At 43.0% G+C, this 25,662-nt stretch overlaps 2 protein-coding genes across 2 annotated transcripts in view; one reads left to right on the forward strand and one right to left on the reverse strand.

Annotated features, from left to right (window-relative positions):
* The window catches only part of atrx (ATRX chromatin remodeler), a 32,092-nt gene extending 16,112 nt beyond the window's left edge, over nt 1-15,980 (forward strand). The window contains exons 28-34 of the mRNA XM_083891826.1: nt 43-220; nt 1,893-2,084; nt 8,826-8,975; nt 11,008-11,121; nt 12,054-12,149; nt 12,557-12,685; nt 14,407-15,980. Of these exons, the coding sequence (XP_083747952.1) occupies nt 43-220; nt 1,893-2,084; nt 8,826-8,975; nt 11,008-11,121; nt 12,054-12,149; nt 12,557-12,685; nt 14,407-14,631 (1,084 nt within the window). The 3' untranslated portion in view covers nt 14,632-15,980. The remainder of the gene's footprint in view (nt 1-42; nt 221-1,892; nt 2,085-8,825; nt 8,976-11,007; nt 11,122-12,053; nt 12,150-12,556; nt 12,686-14,406) is intronic.
* Nucleotides 15,981-19,543: 3,563 nt separating this feature from the next.
* fgf16 (fibroblast growth factor 16) lies at nt 19,544-24,963 on the reverse strand. Its single transcript, XM_083890701.1, has 3 exons — nt 24,549-24,963; nt 22,276-22,379; nt 19,544-20,027 (listed from the first exon to the last, which is right to left on the reverse strand). Exons 1-3 carry the CDS (start codon nt 24,850-24,852, stop codon nt 19,782-19,784), a joined length of 654 nt encoding a protein of 217 aa, XP_083746827.1. The 5' UTR covers nt 24,853-24,963; the 3' UTR covers nt 19,544-19,781.
* Nucleotides 24,964-25,662: the final 699 nt, after the last annotated feature.

Below are 25,662 nucleotides of genomic sequence, written 5' to 3' on the forward strand. Positions count from 1 at the left end.
AATGCAGTCCTTAATAACTTTCCCACTTGTCTTCTTCGTCAGAGGTCGTTTGTTCCTCATCTCAACACGAGCTGGCTCACTTGGCATCAACCTTGTGGCAGCCAACAGGGTCATCATCTTTGATGCGTCCTGGAACCCTTCTTACGACATCCAGAGCATCTTCAGAGTCTACCGCTTTGGCCAGATTAGGCCAGTGTTTGTCTATAGGTTCCTTGCCCAGGTGAGTTTCACAAGTTGTTTTATTCATGGATATGTTTATTGATAGGCCACTTATTGCTTGCAGAAACACGTTTAAAAAAAAAAATAAAATATTTGTTAAAATCATCTCCATGGCCCTCATTTATCAAACTTGCTTAGAAACTAATGCAGATTCAGGTACAAAAATCACTATACGTCAAGTCTAAGGTGTAATTTGTATCAATAAATGTGGTGGGTGAAAACGATTGTAGTTTTCAATGCCACTCCCGATATATTCATTGTTTCAAGACCTCGCCTCTTTGAATTAACGACACTGAGAAACTGAATCAAGTCTTACAGATAGCTATGACCTGGGTGACTGAGAAGACAGACATTACGTGAAAATAAGCATTATAACATCAGAATGTCAAAATAACAAGGTTATTATTGCACAAGTCATTATATATTATATATGTCAAGCTTATCACTCATTATATATCAAGTTATCTCTTGATCTGACCTCAGAATCACCAGTGCTTCAGCCAGACCCCTGTCTGCCACTGATCCACAATAAGGTGGTGCTGAGTAGAGTCTCCTTCAGTGTCACACGGCAGACTGTCTGAGCCAGATATTAGTGAATATTTAAACATGCCGCATTCAAAACAAATGCACATTTGCACAGTTAATATTTTGAATTATTAAATATTAACGCAGGTCCTTAAAGTGTACATATTGCATCAGATACATTTCTTCCTTTTTAATTAAATCAGATGTTGTCACTCAGAAACCAGCCTAGAGCTGCACAGTCAGACAAGCGTCAGAAAGTTTTTTGGTTTCTTTTTTTTTACCTCCACATCCAATACCCTGGATTCTCACTGCAGAAGTCCTGGAAAAACAGATCTAATGCGAGCTAGCGTGAGATTAAATCGCATGTCTTTCCAAGAAAATGAGCGTGCATCCACATTTTTGTGTATGCACGTTTGCTAAATGAGGGCCCATGTCTACATAGTTGTCAAAAAATAATAAATGTCAGGGAAAACAAAAAATAATCTGGTGTAATAGGAAAGGGTTATTATAGCAGGCTCCACTGCAAATGGTTGGGGTGGTGTCATGATTTTTAAAATCCTTGACTTGACTAGATTTTGTTTTCTAGACTTGTTTCATTTTCTTTTTTTTAAGCACATAAATCTACAGAGACTAGTCTTGGATTTAGTATCTGCCATGAAGACTCATTTAATTTTCTTGTTTCTGAAAATGAGCTACATGGTGTCATTAGTGACATAATCTCAGTTTATCAGTTTTTACACACTAGGGTGCCTTATATATGCATTATATTCACTAGTCATTTGAGGACAAACTGTAAACATTGAGGGATCACAATATTTGATGGAAAACTCTCAATCCAAACAATAACCAACCAAGTCTCGTTATCTCCTTCATTTCCTCTGTGCGTTCGTGTTCTGTGGGGAGAGTTTTGTCATCAGAACACACAGCAGTGAGTAGTTGCGATCGATTAGTTAAAAAAATACTTAATACTTAAACCTCTGGCTAACAGATGACCAAATAATTCCTTCTTCAATTCCGTAGGGGATTTGCTCTGGAAGCTACAACAGATCATTCACAGGAATGATATGTCGATGACATACTGACTGTTTCTTGTGCTTTTTGGGGAGATATTGTTTGACATTCATGCCCATTGCCTTCTCTTCTTTCAGGGTACAATGGAGGAGAAGATTTATGAGCGACAGGTTACCAAGCAGTCTCTATCATTCCGCGTGGTGGACCAGCAGCAGATCGAGAGGCACTTTACCATGAACGAGCTGACCGAGCTCTACAACTTTGAACCAGACATGCTCGATGATCCCTCAGACAAGAAGAGCAAAAAAGCCACGCCCGTGCTCCCTAAGGTAAACATGCGCAGGTTTATTCATTTTTTTTGTTTTTATTCACACTGAAAAAAAAAAATGTGTTTTCATGCTTGACAATATGTTTAGCACAAATCAGATGTGTAATTGGTCTTTGACCAACAACTACCTCAGATTTCATAGTTTTTATTTTTTTTTAGACTGATCCCCAAAGGAAATGCAGAAAAGCAAGCTGTAACCTATTAACAGTAGTAAAATACTCTTTTAGCCTTCAACAAAAACGGCACAGAATGTCTTTTTAAATGCCAAGCTTGTTTTTCCAAGCTTGCACCAAGTAGTATGTTCTTTCTTTTGAAGTTTAGCACTTGAGTGATAAACTGTTATTTAGACACGGTGCCAGCTTGTGTCCTGCTTGGCCTTTTTGGGATCTTTCTGTTTTTTTCCATAGTCCTTTGCTTGCCTCGTCTCTCCAGTGTGCAGGTGCAGTGTCACTATTTTGGCCCCCTGGGGTTTAATAAGAACACACATCCCTTACATGGCCCATCCAACCCCGCACAGCTGCACTGATGAATCTGTTTACTGCTATTTACTAAATAGTCTTCTTATTGCAACATTGCTGCACTCTCTTTTGGGGTTTTATTAATTCCTTGCTATCTTCTACTTTTTTGCTGATCTTTGAATAACTTCCATCCTTTCCTCCTCCTTCACTTTTTGCAGCTTTGAGGTTTATACAGATCAGCTTAAGTGGTTTTACCTCGTTGTTTTGGTCTGACCTGGGTTACTCTGCAGAAATCTGTAAACAGAATGGATAAATGAAACACTGTATATCCAACACGGTTGCTCTTCCACTGGACATTCAAAAGGTTGTTGAGTGCACGTTAATGGAGAAATCTGTTATTCATTAACGATGTCATAAGATCTTTATTGTTATTCCCTTTATGAGCGTTAACAGGTAGGAGCACTTTGCGAAACCACTCAGCGATCAGCTGATATCATTGCTCTCACCTTCCATATTCCTCTAAAGCAGGAGTCGCCCTCTTAGAGTGTACCAGAGCACTGTTGGAGATTTGGAGAGGAAAGATGTGTTCATTAAGCCATGGCCTGTTAGATGTGTATGATCTTTAATGAGCCCAGTGACATTTATGTGACACGGTATTAAAGATGGAGAGACTGACAAGCTCTTTAACAAGCCAACCTGTTTTGGCCGGGGGGTTTACTATGATGTGGCAGCAGGGCTGCAGTGTTACGGAAGGAATTTGCTGTCTGGAATGATGTGAAGATGAGTCAGACACCCTCCATCACTTGGAGCCAACAGTGCTCTGCTGCACAGAAGGAGAGACTGATCTGGGTTTTGCACTGGGAAGTGTTTTTTTTCTCAGCAGGCGAGGGTACATTGCTGTGAAATTGTCACAAGGGACACGGAGGCAGTGGTTGAAGTTAGGAAGCACAATCCTTCTGGTCATGTAGATTAGAGTGAAACGCTGTTTTCTTGCCACCTCCCTCCTCCCGTGTTAAGCCTCTCTTGATGTCCTGTACCTGCTTATATCCTACCACAGTCATGACTGCACCTTACTCACCTTGTAGCTCACCTTTGTGTCTACTCCCCGTCCAACTTGTCCCTCTGATGTCCCCCACTCACTTCCTCTTTTCCCCCAGCTTTTCTCAGCCATCTTCACAACCATCTGTTGCCTGGACTCGACACACTGACTCTTAATGTTCAAAGCGAGCTCAGTAAAGATGTTTTTCTTTTTCTCCCTCTGGCCTCCCAGTGCGTGATGAAGGGTCATTATTTAAACCCCCCTATTTTTAAAGATGTCTCCGTGCTTTTCAGAGAAACTAATTGGAGACAAAAGAAGCGGGCGTACTTCCCCCTAATGACAAAGAACGTCCACGTCCCAGACATGAGATTTCGTCTTCTCACCCACTTTTAAATATATTCTGTTCATCACATGCATATCTTCCAGTTCCAGTTTTTGTCTGTGGCCATTTGCACGAAAGAAAAAAAAAATGCTTCGTTTGTGACAATTTTTATACAACTCTGCAGGATACACTGTCAGTCATACTGGTGGACTATGGGCGTACCTCACTGTATGTGCTCTCAGCAGGTGACAGCTTCAGTGTTCATTAGGCTCCGTCAGGTAAACTGAAAGGTAGTGCACTCAAACCTCTGTATAGACACGAGCAGACCAGACGCCATCTTTGCCTCATTAGGGTTAGGAAGTGTCTTTGACCTTAAAGGAAAATGCCCTCTTGAACAGTGTATACCAGTTAGTAGAGTACACAAGTCAGGGATGATCAGCGGATTCCATGACTTATTTTGTGACACATGTTATTGTGGTGTACCCACTCTCTGCCTACCCCAGATAGTAAGTAAGTGGTTTCTTACACTTCCCAGAATGCCTTTTTGCCAGCTTTCAGAAACCTGCCTGAGCTTGTTAAGTTACAGGTGGAGAGAGGAGCGTTAATGACTGAACAGCAAGACTTTGTGAGCCCTGGGCCTCATTTGCAGTTTTCAGTCTGTTGGGATTACTGACTCTGTCTCTGAATACGACTCATCTCTGTATAATGAAGTTGCTTAATATCAACATGGAATAAGATAATCATTTATTTGTTTATTTATTCATTAATTATATTTTGTCGCTGTACAGATGAGCGTTGAAATATATCACCAGATAATGGAATGGGCTTCGGGTGTTGCATTATTATACAAATCCAGTGAAAAGCCTCAGACTTTGTCAGAAAATATTAAGGCAGTACACTATGTATAGGACATATTCCACACCTTTTTTTGGAAGATCGAGTTGGCAAACAAAAGAAAAAAAAAAGTGGTCTCGTAATAAATTGTATTTCCTCTGATGCTGTTTGCTCGCCTAATGCTAAATCTGCTACCTCTGAGTCTACACTAAGATTTATTACCTGTGATAATTATTGTAGCCTACTCATCATTGTGAATTATAAGGCAATTGATGGCCCACTTTTATTGTGAAGTATCATAAACACCTTATTTATAAGGTCATTCATGGTTTTCTATCCCTTATTACCCAGATTTTACCCACTTTAAATATGGCACTTGCCAAACATGATAAAATGTATATTTTGTTGGAAGTACTGTCTGTTTTCACTGAACGTCAGTGCAATCCATTTTTTTTTGCATTGCATACTTGCAATAAGATACAAAAACAACTTAAAGCCTGCTTCTTTTCTCCCAGCATATTCTTAATTGCTTATTTAATTATTTATTGATGAATTGTCTTTTCACATTTCTTAGAATATTGTCTTTATCTTTTGACATGTGCAAATTAAGTCTCCTTGCTATAAATTAAGTCTCCTTACTATACCCCATACTACCTCAGTGATGGCAGGGTCACTGCCCCTTGGAGAATGTCTGATTTTCTTCTTTAAATTAATTCAGAAATCAGTCCCATTTTTGACTTTTTACCTCCCAGTGGTGTTACACCATCATACTCCATTGACTGCTTCTGAATTCTTCCTGACCTGTCTGTCCACTTCCAAACAAAGTCTCAGTTAAGCCATTTGTGATATGTTCAATTGTGTCTGTAACTGGCTGGCATCTGGATAAAACCTCTGACTTGTGCAAAGGTCCTGAAGTGTATAAAAACAGTGTAGTCCTGAGGGCAAGAGAAGCTTACTGATGTCCAGCTACTAAACCCATATTTCCTGCAGGGAACTGTTTAGAGTGGGCCAGTAGGGTTTTGTGTATCACTTGTCTGCAGCTGGGGGAGAGGGAGTTTTGTCATGCTATGTTTAGATATTACAAATATGTCAACCACTCTCATTTCTCCTGTTTTGGCCCCTCTGTTACTGTGGTTAATGTACCTGTGTATTAAAGCAGTTTCAAAAAGGCACGGCAACCTTTTAATACTGTGAGAATTTCTGGACAGCTTGTTTTCTACCCATGTCCCTCTGTACCACAGACACAATCGAGGGTCTATTTTCCCACAGTATTTTTCCGAACCTTGCAGCCTCTCATCTCCTCTCTTGCACGTTTTATGCCTCCTGTGTGGTTTATACTTTTGAGGGTTTATTGTTGTGGCAATGGCAGAAATAATATTAAACAGTCACTGTAGAGGCTCGGTTAAAGCATTCTTAACACAGTAAGTGGCCAGTTAGGTGCAGGAAATTGAGTTAACGTGGTTGCATGGTGTGCTCGAGAAAGTATACGAGAAGTAGGCCAAAAATCTTGCCTTCATGTAACGTGCAGCTATTAATGCAGGTGGGCGTTTAATTGCATCAGACCCTTTACAGTTCAGCGTCACTTAAACTCTACTGGTAAAGTACATGTGGGTGCCTTTGCCAAGTTGTAAAGTCTATATGAGGTCTGCTTATGTAGGCTCCCAAGTTTTCATCTCTGTGATGTAAGATGCCTAGTTTTAAAAGTGCTTTACATCTTTTATGGACTTGTGGCGGTTTAGCCATTTTCATAATTCATGCATTATATGTACAGGAATTGAGCCTCAGAAGAGCCTAAGAAAAAAAGATGAAAAAAAAGGAAAGGACTTAATAGTCATACAAGTCATTCATGTTTAATGCCTTGTTTGCTTATATTATATAATAAAATATTTTTATGTTCTCCTTACCCCTTTTCTTGTCTTGTTCTGCAGTACATACTGTGTAGCAAAATGCAAGAATCATTTTCTAAATTTCACACTTTCATGAATACACACCCTTGTTTACATACTCCTTCTCAGGGGGATACAAATTGAGTTGAGTGGGATAATTTACCTCTATCTAGGCACATATGCCCACCCAGCATTACTTGCTTCCCTTTCCCCCCCCCTGCACTTAAGTGATGGGGTTTACCATGCAACTCCATAACAATGACAATAGGCCAGGTCAAGTTACCTTCCATCATTAGTGCTGGCTCGACACACACATACACACTGAGCGCAGCAGGATTGGAGATGGACCGGACCACCCCTGCACCATTGCTGTGGGAACATATTTAAACGTCATTCACTCTTGGGTCAAATGACTGTAATGCACACAGGTTTTTATCGGGTCTAATCTGATCAGCATTCGTGAGAATGAAAGACCTCGCTGAATACCTTGCCTGCTTTATGTTTGGCAGCAATGCACGTCCATCTTCTGCCTGTTAGCGTAGCTGACTTAGGTAGCAGCCCTGATCCACACTGTAGAGAGAATAAAGGGAGCAAACTTGCTGTCCCCTTTTCAAACAGCAGAAATTCCTGTTTCCACAATGCAAAAAAAAACAAAACACTATTTGTTTTTGCACCATAGTTAGAAGTAGCTGCCATAATTCTCCTTTGTCAGACAAGATGCCAGAGCGGTCACTTAGTAGAGTGATGGAAATTTGTAGGTTGTCATGAAAGATCAACTTGCCCAGATGAATGTAATTGGCCACTGGATAATCCTTACTGTCACCACGGAGTCTGATTCGAGCTTTGTCATCCCGTGCTTGTTGTGTCTATACCAGTTGCCTGAATAACATAACTGCCTGTGCTGGCATCTACCGTGGACTTTCTTTGACCTTGGGCTCACCTACTTTGGCAGAACAAACCATGATGGATGCCTTTTATCCGAGTAAGGCCAACAGGCTCTCTCATGCTTTTATGTCCTAATTAGAGAGCAAAGGAGCAGCTGAATCGCTGGCTGTGCCTCTGCTCTGAAATGTCTGGTGGTAAGGGGTGGCCTGGTTTTGTCCTGATTGAGTGTGATGGCTGAGAAACATAAACATGTGTCAATGAGGAGCAAATCAGATCCAGGTCCCAAGTTTGTGAAGTTTGATGAGTATGTGTGCGAGAGGCTCTTGGGCACGTACCTGTCTCGGCTACCTTTAGTTGTCACTCTACGGAGTGCGGAGAGCCTAAAAATAGGTACTTGTGTAGTTTTGTTGCTGCTCACTTCTCCCCCCCCCCCCCCCCCCCCAAGGATCTAGTTTCACTCCGTCTGGCCTGGTGTTTATTTTCAGTTTATTCAATGCAGGTTTGCAATCACTGCCTAATTTCATTGTGTGTTGTTTCTGTTTTGTGTTTTTTCCTCTCTAATACCAATGACATCTATGATAAATTTTGTTTACAACTTAACACTCATTGTCGCCATTTAGAACGACGAAGCCCGCCCTCTTTGAAGAGGTCCGTGTGCATGTTGGTGATGCAACTTCTGTATGACGTTTCTTTTCCAGAATGCGAAGTTCCAATTTAATGTAAAGCTAAGTTTAAGACAAAGAAAAGCAAACATGCCGCACAGAGTAATTCAAACCATGTTTGTGTGAGTGGAGCCTGGCCCAGCAATCTTAATTTTACTCAGGTATTGTTTTCAATAACATTGTAGTCATGGAAACCAGACCCCCCAAAATCCTTTATTTATTTCTTTGCGTTACATTTCCTTTTAATCCTTGTACAGTCCAATCCAAGTTAGGTACACAACTAGAATTTTTTAAAATTTAAGCTGAATACAAAGAAATGGTTTCTAAAATATTTTTGTGAATGTTTGAAAGATCTAGGGGAATAGGAAAAAGACACAAAAGGGACACAATGTTTTAATTCAAAGTAGATCTACCTCTGTGTGTGAGTGTGTTTAGTTTTTTCTTAATTAATGGCAGTTGATAAAAGCAATCTGATTCCTATCTTTATATGCCAGAATCAGGACTTGTGCTAAAAGTCTGAAACCTTTTCTTTTTTAAACTCAGGAGGCCGTGTGGCCTTCATCAGCTCTCCCAGATCCAACTCTCCCTCCCCTTCAGTGATGAATTTAAACCCACCATGACCCTTTTCATCTTTTTTGACATCTTCCTTGATGTAGGATCTCTTCCTGGCTGAAATGCTGAAGAACAATAAGGACCAGATTGTGTGTTACCATGAACACGACTCCCTGCTGGACCACAAAGAGGAGGAAGCCCTGAGCGAGGAGGACCGTAAGGCTGCCTGGGCCGAGTATGAAGCCGAGAAAAAGGTAAGAAGGGATACAAGTGCACAGGCGACGATGTGCTTGTTGCACGCTGACATATCCACCACTTCAAAAAACTCAAAGGCCACATATAGCATTTATCCCCTCCGTCCATCATTCTCCTGCTCATTCACATCAAAGGTGTGCTTAGCAAGGCCCCACATTTGTTTGTCAGGATGTGTGAGTTAGTGTTAGTGTATCTGGATAATCCTTTCATCACTCGGAGTAAGCAGATGACAGATCTCCCTCTACTCTGGTGATTGCCATTTTGGCCCACCATCAGGTTGGCGATCTGCTGTACAAATACATGAGGTTGTCCAAACTAACTGTAAGCACATAGACAGGAGTTTCTAAATCTTCACTGACCTGTTGGTGTAAAACTTGTGCATCCCTCACCCTCCCTTCCCTTTCTTGTGGAACAAAGCAATGGACAATAAGTGGAGTTTATTTGGAGAAGTGTGCAGGGGTGCTTGAGGTTGTAAAGTAGCAGGAGCAGGTCTCCATGCACCCCCTTGTGTAATCCTAGATTCTAATTCACTCTAATGATTATTTTTCCAACACACACTCTCTTCTCTGCCCTTTGTGTGCCTTAAGCGGCTTTTCCCTCCAAGCTCCTCTGCATCTAAAGAGAACAGTGGGTTCCCGTGGAAGATGGGGTTGAATGTGAGAATTTCAGTTTCGTTCACATTGCTGCTGTCTGTCATATACCAAAGTAGTCAATTTTATCCATGAGGCGGTGGTGGTAGGTTTAGGCACTTATTTTTTACGGTTAATCAATTAGTGCCACATTTGAGTTCCCAAAGGTGCGTCGAAGAGAAGAGAGTATGTGAACTCCCCCCACAGAGAGTCATGAACTGCTCCACCTCTAAACTCAACTGTGAGCTACAGCCCAGCTTGATCTGAGATGGAACAACCAAGCCCTTGGCAGGGTGTCTATTTCTGGATTTGACCCGAACATGAGGCCGATGCAGTTTTAATATACACTGCAGTGAGTTTCTGTGATGGTCGCTGCTGGGTTTTCCCGATCGTAGGCATGTGTGGTGTGACTTACTGTTAATACACACATACATATATATATATAAAAAAAAGCCAGTCAACATGACAGAACACAACTCAAAACTGTTTTTAATTCGATTGTGAGCAGTACCCAGCCATTGCTGTTCGACACCATGCATCACGCTTCTCTGAGCTGTGTTTGAAAAAAAAAAAAAACTGGAACAAAATCTGGTCTCTGCTAATGTCTTCACAACCCATAAACCCTCGTAAATGTTGCACTGTACCTTAAAGAGTCGGCTAATGGTAGCCAGGAAAAGCTGTGTGTTAAAATGTCATGTTTGTAACTCAGAATAAAAAGAAGAATAACAAAGAGCCCTCTACTCTTAACAAGGCTTATTTCCAACAAAAAAAGGAAGAAAAAAGTAAAATCATGTCATATCTGATCGTCTGTCTGCAGATTATCTGAAGATGCAGCTGAAGTTTAAGAGTTGTTGCTCACCCAAAAGTGAAATGTGTGTTTTGGCGGTGGATTTATGTGTGCTGTGGTGTTGTGCTTGTTTTGAGGTTTTGGCCTGTTTAGGCCTGAACACCTGCCTCTGACCAGGTCCAAAGGCCTAAAGTGGCCCACAACACACACAAACATGCGCACCTCTACATACCGGATGGCAAGATTACAAGGCACGGGGAAACCATCTGCAGCAGAGGCTCAATTACACACAAACACTGGCATCCTGCTGTCCTTTACTGAGACAGGACTATTTACATCACGTCACTCTGCATCTCTCACTCACTCTCTTACTTAAACACACATACACACTTTACTACAAGAGAAGCTGGCTGTTATCAAACGACGTGCTGCTCTTCAGTGGAACAAGTTGAGAGCTTTTTTATTCGACTGAACATGAAGTGAGGAGCAGGATTAGTCACTGTGTGGATGAGTTTGTCTTTATTTCACACTGATACAGTCTCTCCCATGATCACATCATGCCATGAGTAGCTTTAAATACCTGCTTTAAATACCTTTCTCTCTCTTATCTGTCAGGGTCTTTCCATGAGGACCAACTACCAGACATACGGCAACATGGACATGGGCACCTCCGGCTACTTCAACTACAACGTGGCGGCTTTGGCCTCGCTGACCAACCAGCAGCTGGAGGTATGTAATGAGCTCCACATGCCCCTCTCCTGCCTCACACTCCTCCCTCTCCTTCCCTCACGGCATGGCGCCCCACATTCCTCAGACCCCACTGCTAATTGTGACAACGGTCTACTAGCCAACAAGTCCAGTCTGCCACACTCCTCTACCCAACAGTTTGTTATCCTGCATGTCTGGTGCGGCGGCTATTTATACGTTGCGGCACATCTGACTGTGAGAGACACAAAGTCCAAGAGGAGATTTGTGTTTTGTTTTGTTTTGTTTTATCACAACATAGTGAGCATAACACTACTGTGTGTTGGCGTCTGTTCTTGTAATTGTGGCATATACAAACAACAGTTTTTGAAGCTTGTAGTCAAACATAATGATAGAGTTTAAGTGGACACGATATTGAATGATAGAGCAATAGAAAGTGGTTTTTTTGAGTGCTTTCACACTGGCATTGTTCCTGTGTAGGCTTCAGAGCCTTGGTGTTCCAGCACACTTTCACGCCAGTAAAGAGAACTGAAGTTCCTCTGGCCTATATCGTCAACAGCAGCTGTAACTCAATACACAACATGAGCAGAAGTAAACATGACAGTGGTGACACCGTCTGTGAGCTTTCCTTCTCTTTATTCAAAATGTATCCAGAGATCACTGAATATGCACTTTTGTCTTCCTTTGGTCTACATTGACCACTGATGACATAAAGGTTGGCAACTTTTTAGGTTCAGAAGCAATTTTAATTTCGGTTTGCGAAACAAGAGCTGTGCCTGCGTGAAAGTGAAAGTTATTTGGTGTAGAGTGAGTTAGTCAGTAAAAACAAACTAATTGAAAGTCTTGTGTACTGACTAGCTACAACATTAAAACTGTTTTTTTATGGTACAAAAACACTCATCTGCTCCTTTTTTAAAAAAAAATGTTTTCCATCCCTTTAATTACTTTGTCTTCAGGAGCTCATAAACCAGGGACGACAGAAAGTAATTGAAGCAACAAACGCATTAAAGATGTTACCACGGGAGTCGGTGGAGGACACCATCGCTAGACTGGTGAGTATAAATACAAGTGCAACATCGCTCACCAATCGTCAGTTAATGGAGGCTTGATGATCATTCTTATGTTGCATTCACGATGAATGCGAGGCAAGTTTTTCTTGTGATGAGAAGTGACCAAGGAAGGTGGATCTCCTGGTAACTAACTGTAAATATGTGTCGCTTGATTCAAACATTAGTTGCACTTAACAGTGAACGTAGTTAGCTTAGCAATTGCCCCAAAAGAAAAGTCTCCAGTTATGTTTATGCTACAACTGCAAGTGATCCAGCTGTTGGTAACAGCTAAAAAAAAAACAAAAAAAAAAACAATTGAGTAATCTCTGTCACTCATGTACTGTATGATTTTAACTGTGTGTGTTGGCAATTGATGTTAACCAGTGTGACCTGTTGTCTGTCCCCCACAGTGGAAGGAGAACCCGTCACTCACTGAGAGTCAGGTCAAATCAATGGCTCTGGCACGACAGGCCACCGTGGAGCTGGAGATCAAGCGCAGGGAAGCGGTCTACAGAGAAGTTCTCTCCAGTCAGCAGACGGTAGGACCTTTTTCTGAGCCACAGTGGTTGATAACTAGAAGACAACTTTAGACTGTCACCATTTTACTACCAAACTCGTAGTGGTGCCTGAAGCCTTGTTTCCACCAAGCGGTACAAGTGTAGTTTGTAACGATACACCTTGTTCTGGCTTGCATTTCCTATGTGGGGTGTGTGGGCTGGATGGTGATGGCTGCTTCAGCTACATAAATAGCGTGATGTCTCACTGACACGACACAATGTAGCCCACCAATAGATTCCATGAAGAAATAGAAAGCAACGCAGTAAACAAAGTGTAATAATGGTGGCTGTTTACTGCAGGAATAAGACCAGGTTAGAGAGAAATGTGTAGCTTTTATTATTTATTGTGTGGGTGTGTTTTTATCATTTGTTCCCCAATATAAGGGTGCCAAAAGCTGGAATGACTCTGATCTTATATGATCCACCCATAAGTCTATTCTTTAAGAAAAAACTATCATGGTTAAAACAGTGTTCTATACAATTTTAAGTTTTCTTTGTCAAATTGCTGAAAACCTGCTGCAGTTGGACACTTGAACACAGCATTGGCATATTGTCCGTATTGCCATAATATACAATTGTCAATGATTCAGTATAGTGACTTGCCATGAAATAACACAATATTTTAGCCCATCACTATCAATATTTTGTCTTTATAGCTGTATATTGTTCATATACTAATTTCTAATAATTAATTGTACTTTGACAATCCATATATGTATATATTTAACCCTCTTATGACCATCATGATGATCAGACCACCTGGATTTATTTTAATTTTATGGCTGTAGAAATGTTCAGTGAGTGATACAGATTTTCAATATCTGGCAGCTATTTAACTGTTTAGGAATTACGGTATCTTTGTCTGTGATTGAACGGTTGTTTCGTGGAAGTATATGGGCGCAAAGCTCTATTTCTCCTCTTTCACGTATCCATCCATCTGTCTTCTACCACTTTATCCTGTGCCAATATGACATAGGGTGAAAGGCGGGCTTTACCCTGGACTAGGGTTGGGTACCTTTCATAATTGAACCGATTCGGTATCTGAATTTCGGTACCGGTACCTTTCAGTATTTTTTGTCTACTTTTCTCAGTTTCAGTTTTTTATTAAGAGGATTTAAGAACAAAAATTAATGTACATAAATGTTAGTTAGATATAAATATAGAACATTTGGGGCCATGTCATCAACAACAACAACAACATTTCTCTCTTCCACAACCTATGCATCTTCTTTTTTTGTCTGCCCCTTTGTCTCTTGTCACAAGCAAGTAACACAATCAGCTGTGGACTGTGAGCTAACTGGCCGAGTGGCTAACGTTAGCCACAGGCGGCAGGCTAACGACAAGCAAACACTTTTTGAGGAGTAGCAAGTCAGAGGCTGACCCTGTTCGACTAGAACGTGAACAGGGTCATCATGTCACAGCTCTCTCCGTGTCTTTGCGGAGCAACAAAAAAAGGACACACATGTTGGTAGCTAATGCCACGCAAATCGGTACCAAGTACGAAAAGTACCTGCTACCGGTACCCAACCGTACCCTAGGTCATCAGTCCATAGTTTTTTAATTTTCTAGATATCCCAAACAGTCTAGGAGTTACGGTAATGAGAAGTATGCAAAACACTATGGTCACAGAAGGGTTAATCATGTCAAATCTGTCGCTGCCGTTTGCAGTTACTTACATTGTGTGCATGTTTGTTGCCGCCCAGCTGATGATGTTCGTGCAGAAGCTGATCACCAACAGGAAGGTGCAGGAGCAGCAGCTGGCCATGGCCAACCAGGCAAGCTACCTGAACCAGCTGGCCCTGCAGAACGGCATGATGGGAGGCAGCGGGCTCAGCCAGGTGGACCTACTTGGACTGTACCAGCAGTACCACGGCCTGGGTTCCCGCCAAAACATGGGCAAAAATCCTGGGCCCTCCAAGGGCCTGTAGGTCAGAGAGACTTTTCCTCAGCACCCCCTTCACCTGTTTCCTCCTTATCTAGCCAGCTCCCAGCGGCCCATTCTCAGCGTGGCCCAGTAACAAACACATTGTAAGACGGCTGTGAGCTCAAAGCAAACTGCTGCACCAAGAGTAGTTTGGAGACGAGGCTGCTGTCCACTGGGGCCTCGAGTGGGAGAGACTCTCGGTCTTTAATTCTGTAGTTCGCTGAGAGAGGGTGGAATATAATGTAAATGACCGTGTGAAAGATCAGTTAGGACGTTCAACAGTAAAAACAAATGTATATACCGCCTTAATGTTATTCAAGTTCTATATCTTAGTTTTTTTTGTCCTGTATTTAAAGACAAACACGTTTTACCCCCCAATGCTTTAAAGCATTGCATTGTTTTCCCTTTTAGAGGGTTTCCTTATAATTTAAACTCAGTTTTTTATACTGTTTTAAATGCTTAACTAAACCTGAGTGGGACCAGTGTCGTCGGTGACAGGACTCCATATTGCATCTACGTGATTATTAGCAGCAGTAGATTCCTCCACCAGTATGATCAAAACCTGTTGGTGCTGCAAAGTCCTGCTCTTCTTGGGAGACTGAATAAACACATTAGTCAAGAAAAACATTAAAAAAAAAAATAGAATATTGGCCTTATATTTGTTTCCTAAAAAAAAAAAAAGCTCTGTAAAGTTCTGAGATTTGTTGAGAGCCTTTTTCTATTATGCTTTTAAGTGTTTACATTAGCTGTCACTGAACATGGTAATGGAATGCTTGTGTTGTTCAAAAACTGCCTGTCGGTTTCTATGACCCTTTTTTCGTAAACCTCACTCCCATCGTTACGTGTTGTCTAGCATAGCACTGCGTCCTTTTCACTGTTTTACGTTCCTCTTGTGTTGATCCCAAGCTTCGGTGACTGACTGGTTCTCACAAAGCATAACCACTGCAGCCATTTATTACAGGGCCCAAAACGTTTCCCTTTACTCACCTGTCTCTGTTAGAAATGTGTTTTTCAGGTAGGATTTGACAGGAGGAAGTAAAGATGGGAAATCTTCTTATATTTGGCTGACTCGTGTCCCCCTGCTTTGTGAGAGAAACTGGACGCTGTCGTCTCCCCAGACAGACACCAAGACTACCTGTACTTTGGCACATTCTCGCTTCTAAACGCTTAAACTGGTGTAACTGTTATAACATGAGGAGTTTGTTCATTTCTCACGAAGAGACGCATGTTGTCTCTCGTCGGCTCCCGTGTTTGCACAAGGTGTATTTCATGAGTGTAAAGAAAACTTTTTTGCCCTCCTCTAAGAATGTTCTTACTTTAGCAAACCCACCAACTTGATTTGCCATGAATCTGATCTGCTATTATCTTGATAAGTATTTAATATTACATTTAATAAAGTGACCAAAAGGATGAGCACCTCCTGTGTTTGAGTTATTTGTTTTTAAATGCTCTGCATTCTTCTGCGCTGACCGAGGTTATGGTGGGGAATGTTGGTATTTGGTCATTTCTTTTTAATATTCGAGGGCAAACATTTTATTACACACCTGTATCGTTACGTGTGTGTGTGTGTGTGAAGCTTGGCCGATGGTGGATTGTAGAGGGTAGGTATTGAGGGATTAAGGAGTTTAAAATATCTTATGATAAAAATACTGGTCAGTGTTTGGGCCTTTTTGGGATTTATTACCCGACAGAGGGAAATGATAGAGGGTGAGACGGTCCCTCTGTCAGGTTTCAACCTTACTGTTATGTCGTTTGATAAAGAGAATGTGTGGAGTTTTAAAATGTATGCAATCAAACGGGAAAATGTGCTTTAATGGTAAGTTTGAGAAACCGTTTCTTGTCAAGGGTTTGACAACTTGAGTCACTCAAAAGCTACAGGTACAAGAGAAGGACCAGGGAAATTGATAAACCTTAAAATATAATTGGTCAAGAACATGAACTGTAATAATACATTGATTTAGTCTCCCAGCTGCAAAATTATGAGGCCTTTTTTTCCCCAATTTCACTAGAACAAACACCATTTTTGCAACTTGTGACATCAACTGCAATCCAGCACCTATCAGATGATACTAGCTGTCATCACGCTGGTGTCCATCGTGTGCAATGCTTCACTTTGGACAACTGGAGGATCAAGATCTGTGTATCTCCGTGTACAGATCTCGTCATTGCTTGTTCAAGGAGGGGATTTTGTAAAATATTACATTATGCTATTGCTAAGGTTGCAATATTACGTTAACAATTTGAAAACGGATACAAGTTCAATCAGTTCCTCCCACCTGAGAAGTATTAAGCCTTTACCACCGAGTGTTACAGTGCACTTCACTGTGTGGTCTGGAACCGTAAACCCTGATCTGGCTTGCGTTGTTCTAAACACGAGGTGTGTGGGCTTGTCAGGTACGCGAACAGCACGACATCGTACGGGGGCAACACGGTGTAGATCACCAGCAAATTCCACAGAGAAACAAAACAGTGTCTAAACGACACCATGGAGGACATCCAACGTTTCTTATTCTTTCTTGGCATTTCGTGGCTGTTTATCACAAGATGAGGACTAACTTTGAGAGGAGGCTGCAGGAAAAAAAAAATGCTGTCATTTTCCCCCACTGTCACATATAAGTGACGATTCAATGGACTTTCGAGCTCCGTTGTGTAGAAGCCACATCACTGGGCTTGGAACCCCGAGGGAAGGGTGCCAAAAACCGGGATGGCACGGATCAGTTAGTTTGGCACCCTTCTCAACGCGTGATAATGGAAATGCATGTAATTGCATCACGTAGCCCAACCATACTGCTTGGAGGAAACGGGTGGTGGGATCTAATCAAATTCAGTTTAGGGCCACAGAAAATCTCGAGGACACATTACCGTTTAACCGTGTTTATGCTAAATTAATGTCTCCTCGCTCCTGCCTCCTGTTTACCGTGCAGATATAAGAAGAACAGAATGTATCTTCTCGGCTTCTGGCAAGAAATCAAATAAATTCCTAAATTTAGATTTACTCCCTCTACAGTTGGTGAGCGGCCAACTGATTTGCCCTGATGCACTGTCCCTGTATTTCACACCCGCTGCACTAAGTGCCTTTTGTCCCGCTCTCTTCACCCTTCAATCTTTCATCTATTTTTCCCTCTCCCGGTATTGTTTTCATTTCTCAGTCTGCCAGGGTTTTCCCCTGCATGTCTTTGACTTTTCCATTCCCTCCCCCCCGGGGGAGCTTGCTCTCACAGCTTACAGATATCTGCCAGTGGAGAAACATTACAACTATTGCAGATGTTGAAATGTTGATCCCATCCCCTCTTAGCCCCAGATTACCACCACTCCACGTTTGCAGCACATCCCTGCTGGTTGTCTGTGCAGCAGGCAGCTGTTTCTGTCCGTTCAAAAGGCCCCAGTGCGAGTCTCGACGGTGGAGCCTGCGAGGGCCCCTGCCGTGAACAACCAATCACTGCCCCAAATCCACGCTGATGTGTAAAGCCAATTAGGTGTCAGGATCCAGTTGCATAAAGAATCTGATTTTGCATGGTTAGACGAAGGCTGAATAAGAGGCCTGTGCACATGACTTGATAAAAGGTTACTGAGGGCACAGTGTTCTCTCAAGACCCAGGAAACATTTAATGACATCACATTTTATATGATTTTCTTTAACAATCATGAGTAAGCTCTTAAAGCAGCTCTTTTTTTTTATACAAAGATTTGTTCATTATCAGGTGAAGAATCCATCCTCTGGGGATCTTTTTTCCAACAGTTGTTGAGATATTTCAGTGTGGGCTGACGTGGAGGGTCAGCCACCACGTTGCTAACAACATAGCTGGAAGCGAAATGAAAGAAATCACATACGTAGATAGCTATATCTGGTTTTTAATTGGTACATCAGATTTTAATCCAAGCAAAAATAGTCTGTCACAATGAGTTCTCGATAGCAGGACAATTTTATTGTCATGTTCATCGCGATTCTTCTTTCTTTCTTTTATTTCTTTTTTATTTGTGTGTAATTTCAGTAGAATCTACAGTCCAGATAACTTCAAGTTCATTACAAAATAAAGCCTTTGCAATAAATAAATATATAGATTTATATTTATACTTTATAAGTAGAAAATAAATATATTGTACATCTCATAAATAGCATCACCCATATGTACACCTCAGCTGCTTGCATTTTTAATAATGTTCCTGACACGCTGAACATTACAAGTCACCATCCTCATAATAAAAAAAGCATCTCTTATTCTTCTTTATAACCACAGTCAGAGAAGTGCGTTTGTCCCCGAGCTTTAATCGCTTGTTTTGCACACAGCTCCAACAAGACGCTGCTCGATATTTTCATTTTAATGTGGTGAATGTGATCATCAGACTGATGAGTAAGTAGATGGGGGAGAGCAGGCGTGGCCTGCAGCTGGGACTGGGGATGTGCAGTAAGTGCTCTTTCATCTATGACACAGTCATCAAGAGATTTCATCAAACTCCATCACGTCATTTGTTCTCTGCCTCGCAAACATTCTCCTCACAGACTCTTTAGTACCTGATTATCCAAACCTGCCCGTTTAACCTGCGTATTCCGCTCCATCTACTCTACTCTATCTCTGTATATGAAGGATGTGCCGTCACTGTGGCGGGAGTATAGTGCATGACAAACGCGCCACGTGACATCTGCGGTGCTTTCTGTTTCCTTTATCGCAGCTTCTCAAAGTCTCTTCCATCTTTTGATTTCTCTCCCCATCAGCTTAGTGCTACTCAAAACTGCCCGAGAGCGACGTCTCCATTTGTCGTTGCGTGTCACTTCAGTATCTATGCAATTACCTCTAAAACAAAACAAAAAGTGGTTATTGAGAAAAAACGTGGCACACGACGACCCACAGCTGGGGGGAGGGGGGGAGTCACGTGGGCCTCCTTATGTCCATGTCCATAGTGGTTTTACAAGGCAACTTTCCCTCTTCTGCTACAGAAGCAAGGAAACAACATCCAGGAACAGGCACAATGTTTAGATCAGTGCAGTACGGGCTTGGTAGTGGGCTGAGGCATAAACTCAGTGACCTCAGTGGGAGTTGAGGGTAAACAGTTCTGATCCGGAAAAATATCCAAAATATCCGGGACACCCCCTCTCTCCTCTTGTGTAGTTTCTGTTCCTCCCAGTGTAACCGGCGCTCCAGACGTAAGCGCTGGTCACCTGTACTGGAATAAGTCTCTGTACGCTTGAGGGATCTTTTCGATCTCCACAGGCCGCGGTAAGAAGTGAGTGAGTTTCTGGTGCCTTTTAGTCCTGTTGCCCTCCCTGGGCGAGCCGTCCTTGTTTAAGGCCACGTAGTAGAAGCGTCCCGTGTCTGTGTGCTTGTACAGAGTTGAAGCGTAGGTGTTGTACCAGTTCTCCTCAAACTGCTCCCTGAACACACATTCTGCTGTCAGCTTCTTCTGCGAGAGAGAAAACAACACATTAATCATACGCCGGAGTTCTGCTCTGCTCTGCTCGTGCGACTCTGAGTGAGAGAAAAAAAAAACTGCAGCAACAGGAGGACAGTGGAAATTGAGATGAATGATGCGGCTGTTGATGCAGATTTTATTGTTACGGATGTTAGTAGTTTATGTTTGTGGAGAAATTCCTCTGGACTGCGCTAGAAAGCTGAAATGAAGCAGCAGAAGTCCATTTGGACAGGTGCTCATTATGACAAATGAGGGGAAGTCATTACAGGCGGCTTTTCACTTTACGCCCCACACTCACTCCTCTGACCTGCTGACCTTTTCGTTGCACATGGAGAATTATTTCCCTCCCTGTGATACAACAGTGAACAAGAGTACACACACTCTCACACACACAGACGGCCTTCTCTGGCACAGCATGAACGATGGCTGTGGGTTCAGCAGGTGAAGGGTGTGTTGGCTGAGTTGAGAGTGTGAGAACAATGAGAGCTGCTTTTCCTGCCAAGACCAGTCGGTCTCTGCCACTTTACAAAAGAGATCGAAACCCAGAAGAGTCCAGGAGTCGCTCACTGAGGACCAGGAACTGCTCTAACAGTGTCCCAAACTGTTGCTATGTCCCTGCTGACCCCGGTGCACACATGGATTTGTACAATTTGGGCTAAGGAGGAGATAAATGCAGTTGATCTCGTCTTTTTTTAAAAATTATTATTGGGGTAGAGTTTGTGCAAGAGTTCTTGTTTGTTTAATACAGCAGCAGCAATTTTGTTGATTGGCTGTCAGGCTGTGCTCGGCTGTGGCTGTGTGGTGAAGCTATTGTCTGTAAACACAGCCTCGAGGGCACATGACTAGGCCAGTTTAATCATAATCGACACACACACACACAAACCTCATCAGATCAAAAGCCTGTCGAGGTCTGGTGGTTGCAGGGCGGAAGCACGATTCTCCTCCTGTCTCACCTCCTGGCCTCTCACATTCAGACAGACATGTCTACATCGCTCCCACTGTCAGTCAGGTGACTCAGTCAGGTGTGCAATTACCCCCCCCCCCCCCAAATCATTGCCTCCCACTATCACCTCCCCCCAAGGTCAAAGCTCCAGGATGCCAGACTCTGATAGCACCCAGTAACCATATCTGCACTTTTCAACATAATGGCCATGCTTAAAAGTAGCCTCTGTTCTGTAGCCAGGGGGAGTCTGAGCTCTGAGAGGCCCTGAGGTAAAGCCCTGGGACACCTGATACAGGTACATACTTCCCCTTCATTGTTTTTCATCTCGTCCATTTCCACCCCCCCCCCCCCCCCCTCTCTCTCTCTTTCTCTCTGTCCCCAGATACCGACCACATATGAGAGAAAGTCGGCCAAAAAAAAGAAGAAGAAAAAAAAAAAGGAAGAAAATTCCAAAAAACAAATGTTCTGTACAGAAACACCAAGTAATTCTTCTATATTTAACGCTGCAGTCCAAACTGGAGTCCAGCTGTGCACGGAGAGACGTAATCTCCATCAAACTCAGTGACTCCAAAATGATTCAGTTCCCCCTCTTTTGGGGGGAAACGTGTAAACATTTCTGCATAACACTAAATGGAGAGTTTTAGTTTGAGCTGCTTTTCCCAGATTAGTATGAGGACAATTATTATGTGTGTGTGTGAGAGGAGGAGGGGGGTGGTACACTTGTTTTGTCTGAGTGTGGGTTTCCCATCTGCCACGAGTATGGGAACCTTGATAAGACGCTCGCCCTCAGATTGATAGTCATGTGACAGGACTTGTTGTGAATGAGGCCCTGGGATGTGTTGGTTGTAAATAAAAGGGTCACTTATGTGTCATAAATGTTGACCTCGTCAGGACCAGCAGTCCTCATGGAGACCAGAACCTTGTCCCAATGAGGCTTACATTTAGACTTGAACTTAAGGTTAGGGATTATCTGGTTATGGTTAAATTTGGGGGGGGGAGTGATGCTTTGTTTAATCTGTTCAAATTAAGCGACAGTAACTGCAGTGTCCTCAGAAGAATACCTATGTCGTTGTGTGTTGTGTTCTTGTATGGATGTCTTTGTGAGGACAAAACAAACGTATATATGTGGAAGTGAGGACTTTTTGGGAAAGTGAGGACATTTTGACTGGTCCTGACATTCTGAGACCCAGGGTTAAGACATGGTTTTAGGGTTAGGGTTATGGGCTAGAGAATGTATTATGTCTATGAATGCAATGCAAACGTGTGTGTGTGTGTGAGTTGGGGAGGTTGACTCACCGACCCAAAGAGCTCTCCTTTTTCATTCATGCCGAGGTAGAGTCCAGCATCCACTCCTCTGATGCTGACCAGACCCACTGCCAGGCTGATGAACTCCAGGATACCTGAGGTCAAACACACACACACACACACACACACACACACACACACACACACACACACAGTCAGTCCACGTGTCCTCTTAAGCTACAGCAGTCTGTGTTTTATTTGAATGACATTAGAATAAAGATGTCAAATGTCCCAAGAAAGTTGTTGACACGCCTTACATGCAACAATGTTAACCCTAGGTCAAACACTAACATTAAAACTCAATTTTATTATTTATTCCCTTTGTTTTATTAGTAATAATGTATGAGCAGTGAAAACTCCAGGTATTTTCTTTTTTACTACTGCTTCTGATAGTCGACCCACTGTCATCATGTGTCCCCACTGTGCTTTTTAATCTCTGTCATTTGTAATAAGCTCAAAGAAACCCAACATCCTGCTGCCACTGCACAGCTCAGCTGAAAAAAGAAGCAGATTTAAGACCCAAAGACAAACGTACAAGACTGGAATAGAACGGCACAGGGAGATTTCTTTGATTTCTTCCTTACATTCATGTCACCACTCTATCATAATGGCTTGTGGTGTCTATAAATGTGTCATTGGCGATCGCATCTGGCTACTAATACAGACTGAGGAGTGACTTTTATGACGCTGGGATGTGGGCACAGTTGTTTTGTGAACTGCTGACTCACAGGAAGTCGCTCTTGCAAAGTGAAACGTCGACTTCAAAGTCGAGGAAACGACCGGTGAAATTAAAAGCCGTCGGCTGTTGTGATGCAGCGGAGAGGTTAGTCAGAGAGGATCCAGCTGCCTGCAGGCGCTGACGGGCAGAGGCCGCGGCTTCACAGACACCTGGTCCCCATCTCCTCGACCTCATCCGATGCCAGAGGATGACAGAGAAGATCCCTCTAATTTTTTGCGGGGTGAAGAGTGTGTTTCTTATCCCTCTAATCAAAGCCACGTCCTCCTCGTAGCTCTGACAAAGACCTAAAGCGAAGCCAGAGACAAACACGCGGACCACCCATCCCTGTAAACCCCGAGCAGACCTTCCCCTTAGTTATTCCGCAGTGGTCACGCTCTAATCTGGAGTTATTCCTGCACCTGCGCGCGGACATGAGGCGCGAGGCGGCGTGTGCGCATCTGCCCTCTGACCTCATCTGTTTATCTCTTCTGCTCGCGAGCCCTCAATCAGAGGCGCGCGCGCGCTCTTTGTTGCTGCGACCGACCTCGAGACGCGCACGCGCCACCTGTTGACGTACACCTGCGCCCCCATTGTCAGGGGATGTGTGTGTGCGTGCGTGCGTGTGTGTTAGAGAGAGATAATGTGTGTGAGAGGGAGTGTATGTGTGTGAGAGAAATATATATGTGTGTGTGTGTGTGATAGAGAGAGATAGTGTGTGTGAGAGAGATAGATGGATAGTGTGTGTGTGCGTGTGTTTGAGAGAGAGACACACAGAGAGAGAGAGAGAGAGATAGAAAGTGTGTGTGAGAGAGAAGTATAGTGTGTGTGTGTGTGTGTGTGTGTGTGTGTGAGAAAGACATTTTGGTTAATAAAAACTGACCTTCTCAGAGTCAGTATAGTCCCCATGGAGTCTTGGTCCTAATCCTTAACCTTTACGTTTTTTTTTTGTTTTTTTTTAATTAAATATTATTATCAATTTTATTTACTTATTTATGTGACTTTAATCTGTGAAAGGTGCTTCATTACATTAGTTACCAACTCACAAATGAAGCCTCATTTTCTGGTCAAGTTTACGCACAGGATTTAATAAGAGTTGTTGGGTGATGGTTAAGGTTAGGGATGAGGCAGAGTCATAACAAGTGTAGATTGCGCATACCTGTGTGTGTGTGAGTGTGAGTGTGTGTGCGCGTGTGCTGCGCTCCAGGTGACAGTGACGCACGAGTGTGTATTCTCCAGGGAAGTATCTTAATTAAAGTCACTTCCCCGTTTTAGATTGACAGCAGTGGAAATTATCCAGACTGATGGAGCAGGATGAATCACATGGAAACAGCTTCGTAAATCACAAACAAAAACTGCAAAAAAAAAGAAAGTATAATTGTTTCCCTCAAAAATCACCAAAGGCCAAACTCAATCTTTTCATTCAGAACTCATTAAACCTCTCATCATAAACACAGACTAACAGACTGCAGCTCACGCCTGTTGCTGTTAACTGAGACGAATGAGAAAATTATAATAAAAAAAGAATATTTTGTTGAACTTTTCTCACCAAATCTGCTGTGGTCCTGTCTTGTCCCGTGCACTGTCCCATTGGGGAATATCTCCAGCTGGAAGCCGGTCCTGCAGTAGAGCTGCCGCCGCCTCAGGATTCCTTTCAGGTGCCCGAAATCCGTCGGCGACCCCCGCTGTAGCCTCCCCTCAATCTGCCCCAGCCGCTCATTCAGCCCCACCGGAGACTCCACTACGGGCATATTCCCCAGCGCAGGAAAGCTTTGTAAATCCAAGTCCACTGTCCCCAGAAAACTCCCGACCTCTGCCATTGTGTGCACAGCTGTCAAATTAAGCGTCGGCATTTCAAATGTTTCGCTGAATCAAAGAGGGAAAAGAAAAGTTTTGACTCAAGTCCGGTCCATGCACACACTCAGCGCGCCGTGCTGCTCCAAACCAGCGCGAGTCCTCTCACTTTATTGATCGGCCTGTGCTGTAATCATCAGTTTGATATCTCTGCTCATCAGACGGAAAGTCTCTTTTATATACATACTCCCCACGCATTCTCACATTGGATGTTCAAACACAAGCCACGCCTGGCTGGCATCCCTTCTTTTACGCGCATCAATTTCCTTTACTGAACGTGTCAGAACCACTTCCAGTCCAACTTTGAGCGTCGATGATGCCGCTGTCCACGCGTTTGTGTCGCCGCGCTCTCACAAAGCTGCGTCTGTCTTCAGATCCAACTAATCCAAGGTCCAGAAGTGTGTTCTGCTGCTGCTGCTGCTGCTGCTGCTGCTGCTGCGGCGCTCCGAGCCTCTCCGGTGAAACCACATCGCCTCTCCAGGCGCAGGAAAGTCTGGCAACAGCTTGTGGTGCATTAAAAATGCGAGACAGATGCACGAGCAAAGACCATCATTGTTAAAACACAAAAAGCAGCTGACACCAAGCCGCAAAACGACATTCATCATCAACTGTAACAACCACTTCACCACAAGAGCAATCCATAATTTACACTGACTGGTTTATGGTCGCACCGTGGCCTCTCCTGGAGGAGAAGAGGGGGGAAAAAAGAGGAAGAAGGAAAACCGCAAAGCAGGTGCTCAGGTGAGCGTTTCCTCCCGCAAGATTATCAACAACAACAAAAAACAACAACCAAGGCATTTAATCTCAGA

Source organism: Microchirus variegatus (assembly GCF_963457635.1).
Source record: "Microchirus variegatus genome assembly, chromosome: 6".
NCBI lineage: Eukaryota > Metazoa > Chordata > Actinopteri > Pleuronectiformes > Soleidae > Microchirus > Microchirus variegatus.

Bases quoted from the DNA above. Each gene is read 5' to 3' on its own strand.
- fgf16 (XM_083890701.1), bottom strand. From the start codon at position 24,852: ATGCCGACGCTTAATTTGACAGCTGTGCACACAATGGCAGAGGTCGGG. The intron at 22,380-24,548 runs GTGAGAAAAGTT...GTTTGACCTCAG, and splicing joins ACAGGACCACAGCAGATTTG to GTATCCTGGAGTTCATCAGC. The intron at 20,028-22,275 runs GTGAGTCAACCT...TCTCTCTCGCAG, and splicing joins AAGGAGAGCTCTTTGGGTCG to AAGAAGCTGACAGCAGAATG.